Below are 21171 nucleotides of genomic sequence, written 5' to 3'. Positions count from 1 at the left end.
CATTTAGTTGCTTAAAAAGTTTCTTGCCTTGTATACCTGTTCGTATTTTGACTTCTGGTGAATTACAATCATTACAATATAACACCCTGACATTGCATAGCTTTCCGGATAATGCGGTTTTTCAAGAGTTTGTTCAGGGTTGTTTATTGGAGCAGTTGGAACATGAAAATATCATAAAATTTTACAATTGACCTCACTAGAACACCACTTTCCAATAAAATTGCAAATTGTGTGACCCATACAAAATAAACAACAAGCAACGACACATGAGAATGAATGACGTTTCTTTTCGCCGTGAGACATCAGGAATTGCTTCGGTTTTTGTTACTTTCTGCCCCATACCTTTTGATACTTTTTACCCCAAGTGGTCATTTTTAATAAAAAGATTTCTGGAGAGAAGGATATTTGGAAAATGCTAAAACGGATAGTGGATTCGTACTCAGGGAATCCAAATCATTTAGGAAATATTCCCAAGTGCATCAATTTTGGAAAATAAGTAGGTAATAATTGATATCTCGTGTAAGGAAAATATTTCAAAAACAAGCCTGAAAATTTCAATATTTTTTATTTTATAAATCCCCTGTAAGAATTCTGAGAAATTTACGACATTGAATAAGGTCCATGGCAGCTATTTAAGGAAAAAAATTTAAGCCGCTATCTCTTTTATCTTGGAAGATATTGAATTATGAAATTTTCGAATTGTGACTTTTTACCCCAGTCTCCCCTACCCTATGCATATTGCAGCATTTTTGGCTATTTATTTTGAAGATTTTGAAAAAAAAATTATTTAAATATAAGTTGTTTATCAGTATATAGGCCACAAAATAATTAACTTATTAATTTTCGTAGTTATACCGTGACTAATACATGTCTTGAACTTGCGGCATTATTTTAAGTGGTCATTTAATAGTTCACCTTATCAACTGGAATTGTTCGTCTTTTATCAATTCATAAATTAATAACAATAAAATAGCCGAAAAGTCATGTTAAAAAAGTGATTAAGGTTTTAGAATTATGCCAAGGGATTCCAAAATAAATTAAAATATTTTTCCGTCAACATTTCTAAATTCAAAAAAAAATGTAGTATACCTTACAGACCTGGGCAAGAATAAACAAAGTATTTTTCCTTTAATTATTATCAATCCCACGTGTAATCCACAACATTATCCATATGTTAATTAAATATCAAAAATCATAAAATATTGAGTCACTTCGCATTTTCTGATTGGCCAGGGCAGGGGAAACCGGGGCAGAATTAGCCATGGATAGAATTATACAGTTGGACGTTATAGTTTGCCTTAGAAGGAATACTGCGAAAACCACTATTTATTGGAAGTAAATACCTCCCTTCCTAGTCATTGAAATATTTATCTGCTTCATTGATACATATTTTTTAACAAATTAAACGCAATGAAAAAATTCATTTAACTGGCTAATCTGCCCCGGTCTAAGTACCAAATAAGTATACTAAGTATACCAAATAAGTATACTTATTTGGTAGAGGAAGAGAAATATATTTAGAAAACTATCAATAAAAATAATAATAGTGGATTATATGCATCGCATTCGTTCTAAAAGGATAAATGTTAATTATTTTCTATAGAATTGTTTTATATATATGTATACAATATTACGATTCTCGTTCTACTACACGGAAAAAAACATTTTGTGAAATAGTTCGTAAGTGTTTGTGAATTATTATTGGGGACTGCTATTTGGGACAAAAAAGTTCGTAAAAGTTTGTACTTTTTCACAAACATTGTTTGTGATATGATCACTTAATGAGCATTTTTTGAACGAATATTTGTTTGTAAATGTTTTAAACACAGAGAAAAATGCTCGTAAAATTTTGTCATTTGTTCGTAAAGTTTTGTCAGACAAATGTGTAAAGGAACAAAAAATGCTGATAAAGTTCTCAAGTTATGAACAATGTTTCTGGAAAAAGAACAAACACTTACAAACCTTTTTGTGGATTATACCGATTATACGATTTGCCAGGATTTTGTAAATCCCCATAGTAATTCACAAACATTTACTAACAATTTTGTAAATTATTTTTATTCTGTGTAGTGTATATTGGATGAACATTCAATGTTTCCAAAAGTCGTTGTTCATTAAATTGTTTTTCATTAACTCAAAAAGTATAAACTTATTCGGGCAAAAAGGAATTACACATGTTGATGAATATGAAAAATAAGAGGAAAAATTTCAAATCTCACCTCTTCAGTTTCAGGCTCACTATCGTGGTTATCCTGGCGCGATTTTGATGACTTCATCGCACCATCCTTCCACCCATTCTCCCTGTTTTGCTGGCGCTCCTTCTTCCGCCTGTCCATGGCAATGATCTTATTGAGGTCCTCATTCTGCTTAACGAGTTCCTCACATCGAGACTCCAAAGTCTCAACAGTGTGGCACAGGCTGTAAGATATTAAGACATTTCGTAGTTTAGATTACACTCTTTTAGAAGTTATTTAGCATCGCACGTTCGATGTTATTTTTGGGGGAAAAGAGAGATCAACTCTGAGATAAAACTTACGTTTTAATGTGCTTCTTATCGGCAGAATTCTCAAGAACTAATCGATGATTGGCTCGTTCCAAGTCCGAAATGCTGATTTCAATGTTTTCATACATCCGGAGCCGCGAGTCGTTCACCTCACGAAGCGCCGCCGTTTGCTTAGTCAAATACTGTTGCAGAAAAATTGTAAGGTGAGATAGAGGATAATTTTTTTGCGAAGGTAATTCCCGCCATGATTCATCTGCGTGAATTTAATTCGGTATCTTCTTCAGTTCATCATACTGACAAATTTCTAAAGCTACAGAGGAGAAATTGGACGATGAGAGAAAGAGATTTACCCAGAAAGTTTGGTTAAATTCACATGAATGGAGCTTTATCTAAGATTGTGCAAGATTTTCAGTGAGAAATGGTCAAGTGGCGTGAAGAATTTTTGGTGTTGTTTTTTTTTAATTAATCCATCAGATAATAAAACATAAATAATCGTAGAAATGGATCATTGTATTCATGCTCTTTTCAGTTTGGATGTTTCATAACAATGCAAAAAAAGTTTCAGAGCTCATAATATAAACTCCACGATCTCTCAATAACTCTATGGTCTTTCACCGCAGATTTCAATCAATCTTATTATCCTCAATTGTTCTCGACACCCAACAATGACACGTAGTTTGTGGACATTGTGAGTTTATTGCCTTTTGGCAATAAAGAATCCCAACAATTCGATAGATGTGACTTGAAATGGTGAAAATCGATTTATTTTTAGCTCCAAAACATACTTCAAAATCTTACTTGAGACAACAGTCCCAATGGTCATTGATCTTTTTCTATGTTAAGCATGACATGAATTTCTTACCTCAATCTCCTGCGCTTGGTCATTTATAATTGCTTGATGCTGCCGCAAGTCACTCTCCAATTCCTTATTTCTCTCCAGCAATGTCTTTCCCAATTCGGCTGCCAGTTGAAGATCTGCAAAGATTAGAGATTGTCTGTATTAATTGGTGAGTGAAAATTTAACATGGCATGAAACCTCAAGGGTTTTAATAACGATTAAAGAGAGAAATACCACTTCTATAAGAGGAGAATGTGAACAAGACATGATTGTTCACCCACGTAAATGGACAAGAGATTTTTTTGCCAGCCTCCACCTTCAAATTGCAAGAAAATGAAAGGCGAAACATGTTCAATTAAAATTCACCTAATAGGCCACAGCCAGTGAAAACTGATGGTACTTTTGTACTAAAGATTAGAGCACCACTTTGCGAAGGTGAAGGTGATGAAAGGGCTTGAAGATCGCAAAGTGAGTGCCGCCAATCAATTTAAAAAAAAATAGTGTTGATATGGTGAACAAAAAAATCTAAACAGAAATCAGAGATATTGCATTACAAAATATTTATATTATAAAAGATATTTAAGATATATCTAATAATTTTAGTACATAATCTATACTAAACTTATTCATCAAAGTCGAAAGCAGTAATGTCTCATTTTCTGCGAAAGAGTGTTTTCTAGCAAAATGATGTGAACAAGATTCAATTGAGAAAAATTACGTTTTCGTGTTTGTCCATTCGTCTAGTAGCAGAGCTAAAGGCCAAACAATAAGAGATACTGACCTACGGTCTTTAGTTGCCCTTTCATTTTTCCCCACACCATCGCTATCCCCCTCATAAACAAATTTTTAGGATAATTCGAAAGCACGTCATGCGATTGATATGTCTTACATTTTGTCTAAGCCGATTTTCGTTAAGATAATGACAAATGACCAAGACAATGACCTTGAGAAATCTCCACTTTAAGCTTCTGATGATAAAAGTTTCAAGTATCACCTTTTTCTTTATCTCGAAAACACTTCATTCTTTTTTTTCGTTTGGAGTAAGTTTAAATCTTTTAAAGGTCTCTACACATTGGAATCAATTGTCGTCAAAAATTGTTTTTTTTTTCAAGAAAATTATCTGCACTGCTGCATGTGGCAACGTCAAAATTCTGTCAAAAATGCGATTTATAACGAAAATTAGTCACAATGTGTATAGACCTTTTATTTAATTGCAAATTTTTTTAAATATGCAAGGCTCAAATTGATTTTAACTGTTTATAAGCTGGCAACTGAAAATTTGTATATTTTCTTTTTAATTCAGAAAATTTTCGATCCTATTATATATTCGAAAATTCCAATGGATAAGATCAATTTTTTTTTAAATTCAAATAGATGTAATCACTTTAATGATATAATATTTCTGTAGGTTTCATTTACAAAAATGAAACCTACAGGTTGTATACAAATAAATGCAGTTTATTTTAGAAAGCCATTTAAAACACAAATTTAAATTTTAATTGTTTTTTTTATTTTTCAAAATTTTTCATTAAAAGGACATAATTGATTAATGTAAGACCAACACAACATTTTAATTAACAGCTATTATGTTGTGTCCACTAGAAGGTATTACCAATGAAAGAAACTTCTTACTACTTAAGATTTTATTTTTTTAATTTTTTAATTAAATAAGTTATATATAGGTATTTTTTCCTTTTGGCTAGAAAAATTTCTAGATTAAAATACACAGCGCCAAAGATGGCGTGTCGCGCTTAATTTCTCACTTGCGATTTTTGGTAAAAATTTTAAAGTGCTCTATTTCGGGAACGGGTTAAGATTTCTCTTGCTCTTTTTTTATTTGAAATGTATATAATTTTATTATCTTTAAGACAATATACTAAATTCTAAATTATAAGCTTCATTTTTACAGCCTTTTGATTTTTTTTTTTGAAAAATAAAAAAAAAAAACTAATTCTTCGAAACAATTTCATTCCCTACTCCCTACTACATTCCCTTAAAAAATAGTTTCCACTTTAGAGTTTAAACTCACTTATTTTTTGTTTTTAAAAATAGATTTTTTGAGTAGTTAAATTCAAAAAAGTAAAATCTTTTTTTTCAATGACTATAGTACCATGATAGTATTAGCCAATAAGTAGAAATATCAAAATTTTGCCATTTAAAAAAAAAGTTTCCAAAAACAAAATTCGTCAAAAACAAAACGTTAACACATATTTGGCACATTTACGGTATTTTTGAAAATGTTTGCGGCTTTTTTGCGAAATATATGGATTTTCAATTTTTTTTTTCAAAACCTAAAGAGATACCGACTTATAATTAATATCTCGCTTTTTTGGAATGAATCTCAATAGCTGAAAGTTATCAGCCTCTTTGAAACCGGCATTAGAGGTAAATCTCACGGCGGATGGCATGAGGAATTGAGCGTGATTTCAAATTTCCCTGTTTCAAGTGCACTTGCCGGCCAATAAAGCACTACCAATTGCAAATTAAAACCGCGAAACTCTTTAAAATACCGTTACATTAACAATGAGTCTCAAATGATTTCAATAAACACATTCATTTAACTTTATAGATACCTAATTAACTAAATTGATTGCCGATTTCATTTCTTTTATTATTATTCCTTAATATGTACCCTTCTGTGTCTAACAAGTCTTTTCTTTTCTTTATAATCAATTTTGTTTCAATTTTGCTTGGTCATGAAAATCCTTTCTTTTATTTTATGATTGAAAGAGTCAGTTGGTAAATATATCTCCTGAACTTTCAATGATTTTCCCAGGAGGTGACGAGATATTCTTGTTGGGTGAGCAAAAAAGTGCCAAATCTCTCAATTCTTCATGTCGAATATGCCAAAAAGTAATTTCTGCAGAGAACTTTCACCAAATCACCTCTTATGAATTTTTGGCTAACGAATCCAATTTGTTGCTTTGGAATAATCAGACACAATGCCGGAAAGTGAAATAGCATTCTTGTCATGATTTGCGACTTTTCATCTTCATTCAATTTCAAATTGTAATGTGCATCATTCCAAAAGATCACACTTTTTAAGGCATCCTCTCTCTTCGCAATCAAAAGACCTCCCGGTGAATGGTAGAAAAATTAGCAATGTTGAGACATTTCCCCTTTGATATACCAGCAAGATTAAACATTCCGCGAATTCTTCATTAAAAGGCATTTGACTTCTGACCTTCCATGAGGTGAACCACCACATTCTTCCAAGGAAGATGTTATTTCAAATACTCAGGTAAGTATCACATTAAGTATACAATTTCCCTCATTGAAAGCAAAATAAGAAGTGCTACCAAACATTTTTCTTTCCGGCAATCACACCTGAAATTGACGTTTAGTACAATCGAAAAGAGGATCACTCATGTAATGAATGTTTATATAAAACGCAAAATCATGAAATTTTAAACACATAGAAAAAAGTCATTGAGCTGAATCATCACTTAAACTGGAGTTTCATTATTAACACATCTTTTTTTTCTAATACTCTCTAACACTCTCGTAAATTATAAGTTTCGAACATGGTAAATAAAGTGTAAAGAGAAAAGAGATTGTTATAAAAATCAATAGAAACACGATCAAATGATCGCTTCAATGAATTCATTTGGGATCTTCTGCAGAGTCACACTGAAAAACTAACTCCAAATGGTCAAGATTTTACTTCAACAGCGGAAATGGTAATTTTTCTTGCACAAAATACTTCAGAAAACTAAACATACGACGGTTTTTTATGTAATTTGAACGCTTTGCGTAAGAACTATACACACTTTTGACTTTGATGAAAATTATTGAGTTAACTGACGTTCATTATGTGGCAATATGTTTATTGATTGGACTGTTAAGTCTTTTCGTTTATGATTACATATTGCGTTGTCATATTCATAAATCTTGCAGTTAAACTATAAAAATTTGTGGAATATACCTGTTTTAATGTTTGAAAATTTGCGAGTGAGTGTTAAATTCTTTATTGGGTAATAAAGTGTCAAAAAAAATCGAAAATACATCAAAAAAATTTCAAAATTCTTATATTAATTTTTTTTAAACAGAAATAAATTGTCAAAAGTTATCAAGATTAGAGTTGTTCCTCACTATTCAATTTAATGTTATTTTCAATTCTATTTATGCAATATTTGCACTAATATGAGATTCTACATTCCGGAATTAAATTTAAAGTCCATTGACTTGATAATTTGTATACATCATACATATAGGAAAAGATTGTGGCTCAAATAGATAATTTTTATAAATTTCCAAGTCACACCAGAAATCAATTTTGAAGGTAAAAGAATTAATCTTGATGTTTATTTTTTGCTATTTTACAAATTTTAACTATTTTGAAATTGATATGTTAGGTTGTTTGTTAGGCTTGTTGAAAATGTCCGAATTAAATATCTCTCATTAGTTGAACTGACTGAAAAAGTTACCTTCCGGCTATTGTTAGCACTTTAAATAGTTTATCATTTTTGCTCATATAACAATTTTATGTGAAATACATACTAAATAAGCATGACTTTTCGATTTGAAAGAGACAAATTTTTTTTAACTTGCCGGATATTTTTCCACCATTCGTCACCATACAAATATATCACTTCTTATCAAACTCATGTAAGCTTCAGATTTGAAAATTAACCACATTTGGTAGTATTTAAAATTCTGTGATATTATAGTTTATATTAGGGCCTCTACACATTGAGAGGAATATCCATCGAAATTAGCTTAAGTTAAAGTGGGAAATTCGGTGTAAACTTTTGTTCTTCAAATTGACTTTATTTTGCCAACGTTTCGATCCTGGATGGGATCTTCTTCAGGGCCTATTACATACAAATTCAATTTTACTAAAATACTTTTAAACATTTTTTTTTAGTATTTTAGAACTATGTCTTTTAGTAAAATTGAATTTGTAAGTAACAGGCCCTCAAAAAGATACCATCCAGGATCGAAACTTTGACAAAATAAATTCAAATTGAAGAACAAAAGATCAGACCGAATTTCCCACTTTGACTTCAGCTGATATATTATAAATATCCGGTCGAAATACAGCACTGAATTCCATCGAAATTATCATCAAAATTTTGACACTTCCTTCTACGGTAGTAAGCAATTTTTGACAAAAATTGCTTCTAATGTATAGAGGCCTTTATTCAGTCTACTAAACAGTACAATCTCCTAAAATATGCAATTTACTAAACAAAATTAAATTTCTATAGTATGCTGGGGGATACTGGGGCTGTAGTAGACGTAGAGAAGTTACACTGCGACTTTTTTTTGTAAATTGGATATTACACTTCGGAGGACAATACCTTAATTTATAGAGACTATAAAAGACCATTGTCCACTGAAGAAATGGTCGAAATCACTCCAAGTAGTATGAACATAAAAATTTATGTTTAAAACTACCCTATGTTTACTACTGCACCAGTTCCCCGTGTATCTTAATTTTGTACACAACTTATGCATATTTTTTACGATTTAGGCTTGAAATAAGCAATCAAAAAAATTCAAAACAGGAGAAAGTGGCCGAAAGAATACACTTTTCTTGATTTTCGTTTAAAGGCAGAATCACATTGACAGTAAAATGCTCATAGTATTTCGTTAATTTACGTATTTTCATTGCAATTCTTACGCAAATTCTCGATTACCGTATTACCTTATCTCATACTCGGTGGCACTAGATGAAAATAATATAAAAAAAATTGAAGAAATAAAACGAAAATGCGATAAACGGTGAGCAAAAAAACTATACGATTAACTTCTCTTACAGTTTTTTTTTGCTCACCGTTTATCGAATTTTCGTTTTATTTCTTCAATTTTCTTATATTATTTTCACCTAGTGCCACCAAGTATGAGATAAGGTAATACGGCAATGGAAAATTTGCGTAAGAATTGAAATGAAAATGCGTAAATTAACGAAATACGATGAGGCTACGGCGAGCATTTTATTGTCAATGTGATTCTGCCCTAATTCTTCAAAGCGTTTCTTGAACTATCCTTTTCGTGAGGTGTATCAGTATAAAAATTAGACAAAAAAATCCAAAAAGGTATATTTTACAGATCATTATGCTGGTGCGTTCTGTTAAACCGAAATTTTTCGAAAGCCCCGAAAAATTCAATGAAAATTTTTAACAATAAACCATTAAATCTGGTAATTTAAATATTGTTATGGAAAATTTTAGAGCAAGGTAAAATGGATATGATAATATTCGAAATTTTGAGATTTCTTTATTATTTTACGTAGACAAAAGGAAACGATCCCGAATGAATCCGAATTATTCCAATTTTACCATACTGATTCAAGGCAATAAGACAGTAAAATTCCTTATTATTATTGTTTTATTTACATTTAATCGATGTATAAACAAGCGTTACTGTATCAAAGTAATTTTTGAATATTCTGAAGCTCTGTCTAATCCTTCAGTTAACTCAACATATGCTCAAATGTATCTCTTTGACGTGTAATTATGGAGCAGTTTCATATATTATGGCATTTTTTGGAAACTGTCATGATCATAAATAGGGATATCCAAAATCCAAACCAGATCCCTAATGTACTACTATTAAATAATTTTATATTTTTCAATATGTTTGTAAACCTAATTATCACCTTTCAAAACAGCTATGGCAAGTTTTACTTTTTTTTACTAACTTTTTGTACAGATTTTAAAATATTTACAATCATAAAAGAAGCTTCCTATTATAAGACGTATCAAGCTAAAACTTGTCAAGTAATTTCACGTGATGTGAAATAGGTTCGGGGATTGGAATAATCCTTTGAGATCTAAAGGAACTGAGTATCCTGAGTATACTAGCTATTTATTAAAAAAAATTCAACATTTTTCAAAAAAAAAACTCTCAATGCCTAATAAATAGTGTTTGGTAATTTAACTTTTATGTGCTTACTAGCGACATTCACACGATAATTGAGTCTGAAGGAAAAAAAAACTATCGATATTTAATTTAAATTCCCAGCGCTTTCATTATGAGGGAGATGAAAAAAAATCTTGGGTCTTATTGAATGCTCTTAAGAAGATGAGAACCATAGGTACTATGGAGGTTTATTGCATAACTGTAAGAGAGTATAATTTTCTGTGCAGAATGCAAGAGATGGGAACGAAATGCCCTGGGACAAACAGAGATCAGTTAGAAAGATTGTGCACCTTGGGGCCCTTGAAGACACTCCAGTTCAATAGTATAGTCCCAGCATTCCATACTGTTTTGCCGAGAAAATGCGGCAGCCGATTGAAGATCCCAGGAGGACTCATCTTCACCCGTAGCTTTTCCATTTATCGACGACGTATTGGGTGGTTTTATGATGTTGGCCGTCGTACCATTTGGCACGCCGTTTGAATTCATTTCTCCAAAAATTTCATTTTTCTTCATTCACCCAAAAACTCTTCAATCACTGGAAATTGTGGCACAAATCAAGTGAGAGGGACATTGAAATATCAAAAATTGTTGGTATTATAGCTTCAATTTCCCTTCCAGTGAAGATACACTACAAATTACTATCTTCGTACACGTTCAACAGGTAATTTCGCTTTGCCACAAAACTCCTAAATACACTTGTTATCACTCAGCAATTACTATTTTTCCCTCTTTCTGATGGAACAATTTTAGACAAAAAAAAAAAACGAAAGAGAAAAAATGAAAAAATCTTGGTACTAGGTCAAATGATTTGACAATAGCTATAATTTCTAATTTTTAGTGGACAATTTCTAATCCAAATCGCCTCATGAGATAATCCCTTTTCGGCCGGAAAGAGGGAATAATTGCATTGCTTGAGGTTTTTGGGGCGCGTTAAGATAAAACAAAACAGCATAAGAATTCAACTGGAACGAGGAATTTCTTACAACACAATTAATTTAATAGTGAAAAATTTATTAATCTTTTTCACCAACACTTTGTCCAATTTATTGGCTTGACTCTCAAATGGTTTTCTAATTTTTGGGCCAAAGCCAGAAATTCTCAGAGGAAAACCCCTTGTAAATCAAGAAGATAGTTATTAGTAGAACCCACAAAAAAGTCTCACAAGATCACATGATTGTCCAAAAAAATCGCAAATTTCACACAATTAGCAGTCAAAGATGAGTTCTACCCTGGATTTCCAGGGAATTATATGTATAAGAACGTACTGAACCCCGAGAAATAATCCCACGATTTAACTCGTTCGAAGTCAAACCGACAACTGAGGTATTTTCGTGGCAGCCAAGCAAGTAATGCCCAACACAGCTCTCTCGCCAACAACACAGGTGAATACCATCAATTGTATTATAAAATTGTACACAATGAATTGGTGGAGAAGAAAAAGAGTTCGTATACGTAATGTTCATGCCAAAAGAGTGCAATGAATCTTCATTTGCGCCCAATATGAAGAAACTACGAAAATATGGACAACATGCAAGATTTGCCCTCAAACACTCTGTTTTTTTTGCTTATTACCTATTCATCAATTTCTTGCGATTTTGGCTACTTACAATTTTACCTTCATAGAAACATTTCAATCCATTAGCCTTCATTAACCTAGGCAGAGAAATTTCTTCACAAATTTTCGAGATAACGTCAAAAAAAGTGACAAATTTCTTCATTTTGGTTTTGACGGTGAAATAAAAAAAACAACCTGAAATAGATTATAAAGCAATTTGTTAACCCATTCACACATTATTTTCTCTTTTAGAACATATTCTCACTAACCATCAAACATAGTCTTTTAATTTACTAGTCGAAACAGTCGAAAACTCCCGTAAACTTAAATAATGAAAGGAAATAACCCGAAATTAAAAAAAAAATTGTTTGCACTGTTTTTTAAACTAAAACAATATAAAACAGAATTGTAGAAAATGGGGAATAGATATAACAGAAAAAAGTACAACTAATGGATAATACGGGCTTCAGGTACCCAAGGCTTAGCTATCTGGCTTAACTCTTCTTAATCCTCATCAAGCATGTTTTTTTAGAAAATTGTTGTTTAGGATTGAATATTACGAGCAAATGATTCATTAGATTTTGAAAAATCAATAAAATTGCTTGTTAATAAGATTTTTGAGACCTTCGGGAACTGGGTTAAACCTCCAGTCTGAAGCCGGCATAAGAGTCGATATACTATTTAGCTCCTAGAACCATAAATTTAAAAAAAAGGAAAAACGGACAAGCATCACGACGTCATTTTTCTCAAATTTCAAAATTTTAAAATTCTTCCAAAATATGATCACTTTCCCTTATACGATAAAGAATCAAAATATAACTCAAACACGGTTAGTTACATAATGTTACTCCTTTAGATATTTGATATGAGCATTTACTGTTTTTAAACGATATCAGAATATTATATCATTAATTCTGATTTTAAATAGTTAAAGCAAAACTATAGGGATGTTCTCAGGATTAAGCACATAACGATTAGTAACGTAACGCGATAAATACACAATTATACTTCTGTTTATTATTGGAAGCTAATCTGTAAAATCATTGTACTTAAAAATATTTAGTTTTCAAGGTAAAACTTTTGATTTTTCAAAAAAAATTATTAAAGAAATAACTGCAGATAAAAAGTATCGTAAATGCAGGTGACTTTGACACCCAATGTTCGTATGCATTTCTTTACTTCTAGAACTTAAGTATTGCCTTTACCGATCCGATCTACCATGTATGTTCGGTAAAGAACATTCCAGGTGATACTTAAGTTCTGTAAATAAAGAAAAGCTTACGAATAGGGGGGAGGTGCCACAGTCACCCACACTTACGGTACTTGAACTTCAAATGTTTCATATTTTTATTTAAAAAAAAAATAAAAAAATATATTTTTTGGAATTTTTAAATTCTATCGCCCAAAATGTTTTACATAATATTATTGTGTTTCTGTACCTTATACAAAATAATATCTTCTTGACTTATACGCATCTCACTCTATGGATTTTATATTACTAAGGAAGACCGAGACAGTATTATCCGGCAAATATTTTTTTCTTTAAATGAATGAATGAAGTATAATTTGTGCAAAAATGACCTTTCTTTAAGGTTAACAAGGTCAAAACTTGTCAAAAGTTAAAAAAGGCTCCAGAAAGCGTATTTCTCAACCACATGGTATCACGTTTGAGTTCATTGGAAAGCTCTTGAAAGTTCTGACAAGTTTGAATGGGTTCCAACCGATTATGAATTCGTAATGAACTGATTATGAATCAGTAGCGGATTTTTTTCCAAATATCAATTCTATTTTTTCCATGATATTTTGGGTGATTATTTAAGTGATTTATTAATCGGTTAAAGTTGGTTATGGACCGTTGAACGATAAATGATGCGAAAGTACTTTTGAAAATAGCATCGAAGTCGCGAGTTCGAGTATTTGGCAAAGTATAGAACACTTTACCACCCCTGTTCTGGTTTTTTAAGAAAATTGTGTGCAATCGAACAATAGAAATTAAGAGCTTAAGAAACATAAGAAAATTAAGAACTTTGTTCTAAATTTAATAAATTTAATATTTACCATTTTCAAAATAACAAAAGTAAAGATAAGTGCAAACAAATATAATTCCTAAAAAAAAACACCAAATCGAGAAAAATAAATAAATAATAAATAAAATAAAAAAAAAATAAACACATTTGTTACGTCAATTCTTGGCTAAAAATTAATAAACTAAAAGCCTACATATTTGGTAAGCAAACTTTCTTTAAGACATTACAATAATACCAACATTTTGTCAATCTTCACTGACCAAACTGCAAATTTACGGTCTATTCTATTTTTTTAATGAAAATGATTACCAATAACTCCATAAAAAAGATAGATATCGTAGTTCAGTAATGAGACAAAGGAAACATTTTACTGCTAATTGGTATGAAAAAACTCTTTTGCAACTCAAAAGGTGTACTATACAAATCTTAATAATCCATATTCTTTATTTCCTATTCAAAAAACTTAAAACTTGTTTGAAAACAGTTAAAAAATAAGAGTTAGAAATACTTCTAAAATTTATAATTAAACAATTATATCAATTTCAAATTGAGAAATAATTAATTGGTGTACTTATATCTTTCAACACAACTTTGGTAAGTTTCACTAAATTTTATCATACGTAAATTCTAGTAAATTTAATAGCTCAGTTAAGGGTTATTGCAAAAATTCTATAAAATTATATATAGTTTTTTTTTATAAATGTTTGTGAAACTGCAATTATTCGCAGACGCACCAAGAATTTCAACTTGAATTCCAATGGAATAAATTTCAAATATAAGATTTATGACTCCTTAATGAATTCGCTGGATAATTTTACTTTTTGATTGAACATAATTAGACACTGAAATTGCAATATAAAGAAGGTCGGTGTAATTGAAAAACAGATCAAGTCAATTTTCTCATCTCATGAATAATTTCTCTCTGGAAAAGTGGACGTCATGAAATATAAGTAATTTATTGCCCACTTTTCCACAATAAGAGACATATTTTTCGCATGACATGAAAATTCCAAAAACTTTCCCTTTTTCCCGTTGCATTAAAAGATGGGTTAAAATTGTGATGGAATTGCAATAATAAAATTATTATTATTAATGAGTAACCTTCACCGGAAGCTGACAAGTTCATTTTTCTTCATCTGTAAATCAACAAATTATATTTATGATGGTAAAGAAAAAAAATTAAATTCCCATCATCTATACGCAATGAATTTTCTATATATCTTCATCTTAAGTCTTGGACAAAACATCTTAGCTGTTTTTATATCTCTGCATTGAATTTGTACTTGATTTTTGATTCTTCACAAGATCCCTCATTGTGTCGTTTTTCCTTTCATTTTGCCCACATGGGTGTTAAGAAGATTTCAATAGCAATTTCCTCGTCAGACGATGAATATAATTCCATTGGCAAAAAAAGGGTCTTATAGAGTTGAGAGAAATTAATGTAATATAAAATTCTATGAAGAGAATTAAATTTATTAGACTTGCAAATGTGTATTAAATACAATATTTTGCCTTTCATATTTGCTCTCTCACATGGAAATGCTGCAAAAAGAAGAGCAATAGCCAGGAGAAAAAGATCCAGGCAAAAAAAGAGTTATACTGAAATAACAATATTGTGAATGATGTAGCCAAAAGAAAGTCAATTAAAAACTTATAAAATGTTTAACTGAAATGACTGGATATGAGTGAGTATATGATTTAGCGAATCACCTATGCAAAAATCTCTCCATTAATTTCTTCTTCTCTACTTCAGTCACATTGACAATAAAATTGTCTCTTGGAGGAGTAATAATCATTTTTCTTGCGAATTTCTCATCATTTTGCACTATCACGTTTTGACTTGGGTAAAAGCCGAAAGAGAGACAAGCTAAGGAGGAATTGCTCAAAATAGCGCTAAAAAGTTCTCCTTAATTAGAATTACAAACACCTTTCACGCCTCACAGTATGTTGTCTCGGGGCCAGACATGTGAAAAATATTATATTGGGAGAAAGATCGCAATTTTGCAATTTATGCACATTTCACAGACACGGTGGAAACAATTCATGCTAAGGCGATATAAAAGAGCTCTCTTTTTTTTCCAACAATAAAAAAGCAAAAGATATAAATTGCAGAATTGATACGTTTGATCATGATCAAGTAGATGCTTAAGTAGAGCAGTGGATCATTCACTGAGGCAATTTTTGGGACACCTGTTACAACTTTTCTTCAAGTGCGCAATTTCAATTTCAAAATGCCGCAGTCATTTCAGCCGGATCACAATAGTACGAAAAGTACATCAATGTTTTAATGTTTAAATACACATTTCTTACGTATATTAAAATGGCCTTGAATTATTTTTAATAGCAGGTTTTCAAGGTCATATGTTAAAAATACTCTAGGGAGCATATTTATCGAACAATGTGAACAAGTTTAAGACGTTCTAAAGGTCTTAGAATCTTTGATAAGTCTGAACCGATTTTAGCTGATGAATAACTTTATCCAAGAAATTATTATTATAACCATTTATATTACTTTATACAATATTCTAAATTAAATTTAAATTCTATTAATATCTATTATCAACTGGAAAACATTGAAATAAATACAGCGAAATTAAATATATTCCGCGAGATTTTATTCGAATTTGTGCGATTTTTTTAACATGGCATTTAACCCTTTAACGACTAAACACTTTTTACGGACTGAAAATCAACAATAAAATTAAAGTGGGAAACATAATCAATGATAAGTCTTACATCTAACCTTGAAAAGTCCAACAAAATCTGGTTCGGTGTATTTTGTGCTTCTATAAACGATAGGGACAAAAATAGCCCAAAAAATTAAGTAATTTTTCTGATAATACCAATGAATAATATTTTTCGCTTAAATGGAAAATATTACGTATGAGCATTGTAGTTTATATTGCCAAAAGGGTTTTGCTTAAAAAATTGGAAGTATAAAAAATAAATAAAATCAATTATGAATTTGAGAATTTAAAAATTCGCCATTTTTTAGCTTAAATATTTACTACATAGCAAATAGCTAGAGACTTGCAAAAATATTCTAGATTCCTTCAACCTTTTACTTTACAATTATGTCAGACATAAGAAAAAATAACTTTAGCTAGCCAGGAAAAATTATTTTCTTTATGAGACACCGGTGTTTCAATCGTCCTTAAACAGTTAATGGTATCTGTTGAATGCTTAAAATAAACGGGTTTTCTTTGATTTTTTATGATTTTGTCAAGAAATTTGCTAATGGATCAATCAATATGAAATTTTTTCCCTATTCTTTTTATCAATATTTATAATTGAGAATCTATCTAAGCAGCTATCCTAAAAAATTCCAAATTTAATGGACAAAAATTACATAAAAATACATATGAGATTAAATAAGAATTTAAGAATAAATAATTTGAAATTATTAAAAATACATAATAGGTCTAAGTCTAAGATGAGTCAAAGAAGGTAAAATTGTAAAATAAACAGGAGAACCTGAAAAAAACGTGACAAATCAAAAATTTGATTTGATACAAGATAAAAGAATAACACGCTTTAAATTTTACCAAAGACTTCATCAAACTTCAAAAGACTTCATTAAGGAAATCAAATAACAAAAATATTGCAAATATAAAACTTTGAGTTATATTTTTAGAATATTTTACTTTATAGAATTACTTTAATAGAATTTTTAAAAAGAGTTTTGAGAGAAAAAATATAAATCGAGCTATTTTTACCGCTTTTACCTAATAGATTTTATAAAAATCTATTTCTCTTAATTTAAAACCCCATTAAGTTTTCTTATAGAAGAAAAATTTGAAAAAAAAACTTAAATATTCCTACTACGGAATTATTTTGTACGATTTATGTTTTTGTTTCTTCTTTCGTATTTGATTTTAACCATTAATTGGTTGTATATAGTTGTATACATTTAAGAAATAAAATTTAATTTTTGATTGAGTCATTGTCGTGTATTATTTGTCGTCTTAATGTCAATAGAACCTCCGAGAAGTGATTAAAGTACTAATTCACTATTTGTAGATTTTGTAACACAGTCTCACCTTCTTAGGGTAACTCTTACAAGGAAAATTACGTATTATTTTTATTGTTATAAATTTGTATTTAATTTATTTGTTTCCATTTTCAATCATTTAAAACACTAAACTTTTCTTAGGCGAATTTAAAAAAAACTGTTTTCGGATTTTTTTATCAGACTTCAAAAATTGAAAAGACTCATTAGGATTAGCCAGTAAGTGAAATTTTTCTTTGCCTAGTTTGCAAAAAACATATTTGAATCAGTCTGATAAATATTTCAATGAATAATAATAATATAATAATATAATTCCACAGAGGATCTAGGCCTTCCTGCAAGGTCATTTTTAGACAATGAATTTTTAATGAATAAGGAGGGATTTAAATACTCTTCGTAAATAGTAATTTACTCAATATTCTTTGATATAACACGCCAAAGCGTCTAATTCTACCCCTGATTAATCTGCCCCAGTCTCTTCTACCCGATGTATCCCCATTCTTTCCTAATGTGATGGCATTTAACGTGATTATTTTCATACCATTTGAAGTAATGAACTTTTCTATGATGAAATTTATTTTACTGTGCCTCGCGACTAACTTTAAAATCCCGTTCATCGTGAGCTGAATAGGATTATTAATTGATTTTTGCGGAAATTCTTGAATACAATGGATGGTTTGCCATTTAGTGGGTGGTTTGTGCTCTAAACATTTGACCCTTTTAATACTCTTTCTCTTCCATCGAAGGCTTCTTTCACCAATGTACTTCTTTTTTGTATAATGGACTATGCACACAGGAATGCGGCTAAGAAGAATAGTAAAAGATGGATTTAAAAGGGCTTCAGGCAGGTTAAAGAGTTCTCTATGGATTGGGTAAAAAAAATTCACTTCGAGTGTTTCAATAAAAGCTGAAATTCCATGTCGTTTTAAGCATTAGCATCAATTCTATGACATTTTTTGCAGACTTTTATATCCACTTTTTTGCAACATTATTTTTCAACACATTGTATTATCGAATTTCACGTGGTCATGCCAGATTGTGTTACTCCCTCAGGTCCTATATGCCAGAGTCGAATATATTCATTAAATTCTTAAAGATCTTCATACGAGTAACGTAGTAAAATTCTTTTTTTTTTAAGGACTATGGACTAATTGGACAAAAGTAATGTTCCATCTCAATTCTTCCACATCGTGCTTTTTTCATGTGAGTTATTAAGGGAAAGATAAAGAGAAACATCAACTCAATTTGAATTTGTAATGAAAAATCTTTGCTCTCTTAATTATAAACCTCCACACCAATTAAATAACAAAACACTTTAATTTACTTATTTCACAAATTTTTATTCTTTTGGGTTCGCCTTTTCTTCCAACGAAAGATTACTGAATTGCAATTGTTAACCCTCTTTTGAGTATACTTATTACACTTGAGAAACACTGCAATGTAAATTTGCCCAACTATTTTTTTTTCATTATAATTTGTATGTTTCTACTTTTAATAATATGATACTAGAATACTAAAAAATTACTTTTTCCACCCGACATTGACTGCTGTTTAGTGGTAATTAATTGCCTTTCAGGGGCTAGCATTTCACATAAATTGACTATTTCAACATTATACAAATAAATCACTCAAAAGGTCTTTGAAATTTTAACACCTCTTCTTTTGACGAAATGCACGAAAAATACACAAAAGACTTGTGGTTTCTATAAGATCAACTCATTTCTCATAGATTCATCTGATCAAACTGTATTACAAATTGGCAGATTGAATTATTATTTTTAACAGAAAAATCAGCGTGAAACGCCTATACAATTTACCAAGCTTAAGACTCACCGCAGGAATACCCAAACGAATTAATTAAATATTACACTTTTATTGCAGAAAATCTATCAATCTTGACAGTAGCACAAAAAAACAAAGACTTTGAAGCACAGTGTAAAAAATATAATTACTTAAATGACATGGATAAGTGATAGTTGAAAGATAAGTAGCAAGAAATCATCACTTTCAAGATAAGATAGTATAGTAAGACCGTGTCATAGATGATTGTCGGTGATCTTGATATAGAAAATGACGAAGGTCTTTATCAAGAAAGTGATTTCTTATGTTGTTGTATCACAGGAAAAAGTGTTATTCAATATGCATGAAATGTGTGTGAATATTCATAGTGAAATAATCTCATAAATTTCTCTTCATCTTCCAAAAAAAAGAGAAAAAACTGGAAATCGATCACCTTGAAATAAAAAGATTTATTGAAAGTTATTAAAAGAAATTTAATCATTTTTGCTCAGAAACCAATTAAATTTTTGCGCCAAAATACTGTGATGAACGTTTATATGTACGTAAAATACCGAGTTTATTAAAATTTGTGTGCGAAAGCGTCCTTAAATTTGAAAAATGCTCGAATTTGTGTCTTCAGCTCTAAATTCGATTTGACAAAAGTTGTTCACATATAAAGGCTCTTTAGAGATCCATATATCATGAGGTTAAAGAGTTAAAGAATCATACTGAAGAATTTGTGCATTTTTCATATTTTTTACATAATTTTTCATGCATTTCGTCGGCTATGTTAGCAACAGCGCTAACTGTATTTGCTTTGTGTCTAGGGGAAACTGGGGCAGCAGTAAACAAGGGATTATAGAAATGCATAACTTCAGTTGGCGCTGAAAACAACGAACAATTGGCAACAATATTTTGCATATAGGAGAATGTAGGCATGGTTCACACAGAGTGAACCTTCAAATGATGCGAATTTTCTCTTTGTTTGCAAAGAGCTGACCTACCATTTCTCATCTCCTTTCATAAGCTTAATAATGATCTATCTCATGGGTTAGACATGACGAACTAGCTCTTTGCAAACATAGAAAAAATTTGCGTTGATTGAAGGTTTACTCTGTGCGAACCATGCCAACATTCCCCTATTACGGCGTATCTGTAAGGTATTCGAAAGAAGTCTCCTGTATTAGGTGAGATTCTTAACAATCTCACCTACTATAATCCTACCAAAATTTCATGTCCTCCGATCGCGCTCAAACTTGGCCAAAATGTGTTTCGCCACTTCCTGATCACGAATATATGGGGGGCTAAGTTACGTTCCCGGCCGGCCGGCCGGCCGGCCGGCCGCTCTTTGGAGCTTAATAGCTCCTAAACTAAAAAAGATATCGACTTGCGGTTTTCGGCAAAGGTTAAATATCGTATGAAAATTGCAACATGGTGCATTGACCCCCCACCCCCCACCCCTCCTTCCGCCATTTTGAAGACCCCCCTTTTTTTGTTTTCTCAATAGCTCCGGCCCTATGGCATCGAGAGGGCTCAAATTTTAGTATGTTATAGCTGGGCCTTAGAGCTTTCCATCAATACCAAACTTAAGGT

At 30.9% G+C, this 21171-nt stretch overlaps 1 protein-coding gene across 7 annotated transcripts in view; it reads right to left on the bottom strand.

Moving 5' to 3' along the window:
* LOC129805327 (cerebellar degeneration-related protein 2-like) overlaps window positions 1-21171 on the bottom strand; it is a 70730-nt gene that overhangs the window by 15407 nt on the left and 34152 nt on the right. For 2 of the 7 annotated variants that reach the window (XM_055853169.1, XM_055853170.1), the window contains exons 2-4: window positions 3366-3478; window positions 2537-2685; window positions 2220-2418 (exon numbers count right to left, since the gene is read on the bottom strand). In XM_055853169.1, the coding sequence (XP_055709144.1) occupies window positions 2220-2418; window positions 2537-2685; window positions 3366-3478 (461 nt within the window). Of the gene's footprint in view, window positions 1-2219; window positions 2419-2536; window positions 2686-3365; window positions 3479-10498; window positions 10941-11357; window positions 11524-21171 lie in introns of those variants that run through there. The other 5 variants (XM_055853165.1, XM_055853168.1, XM_055853166.1 and 2 more) reach the window with 5 other exon arrangements.

This window comes from Phlebotomus papatasi, chromosome 3, assembly GCF_024763615.1.
Source record: "Phlebotomus papatasi isolate M1 chromosome 3, Ppap_2.1, whole genome shotgun sequence".
NCBI classification, from domain to species: Eukaryota; Metazoa; Arthropoda; class Insecta; order Diptera; family Psychodidae; genus Phlebotomus; species Phlebotomus papatasi.
This window is presented reverse-complemented; position numbering and strand designations above follow the sequence as displayed.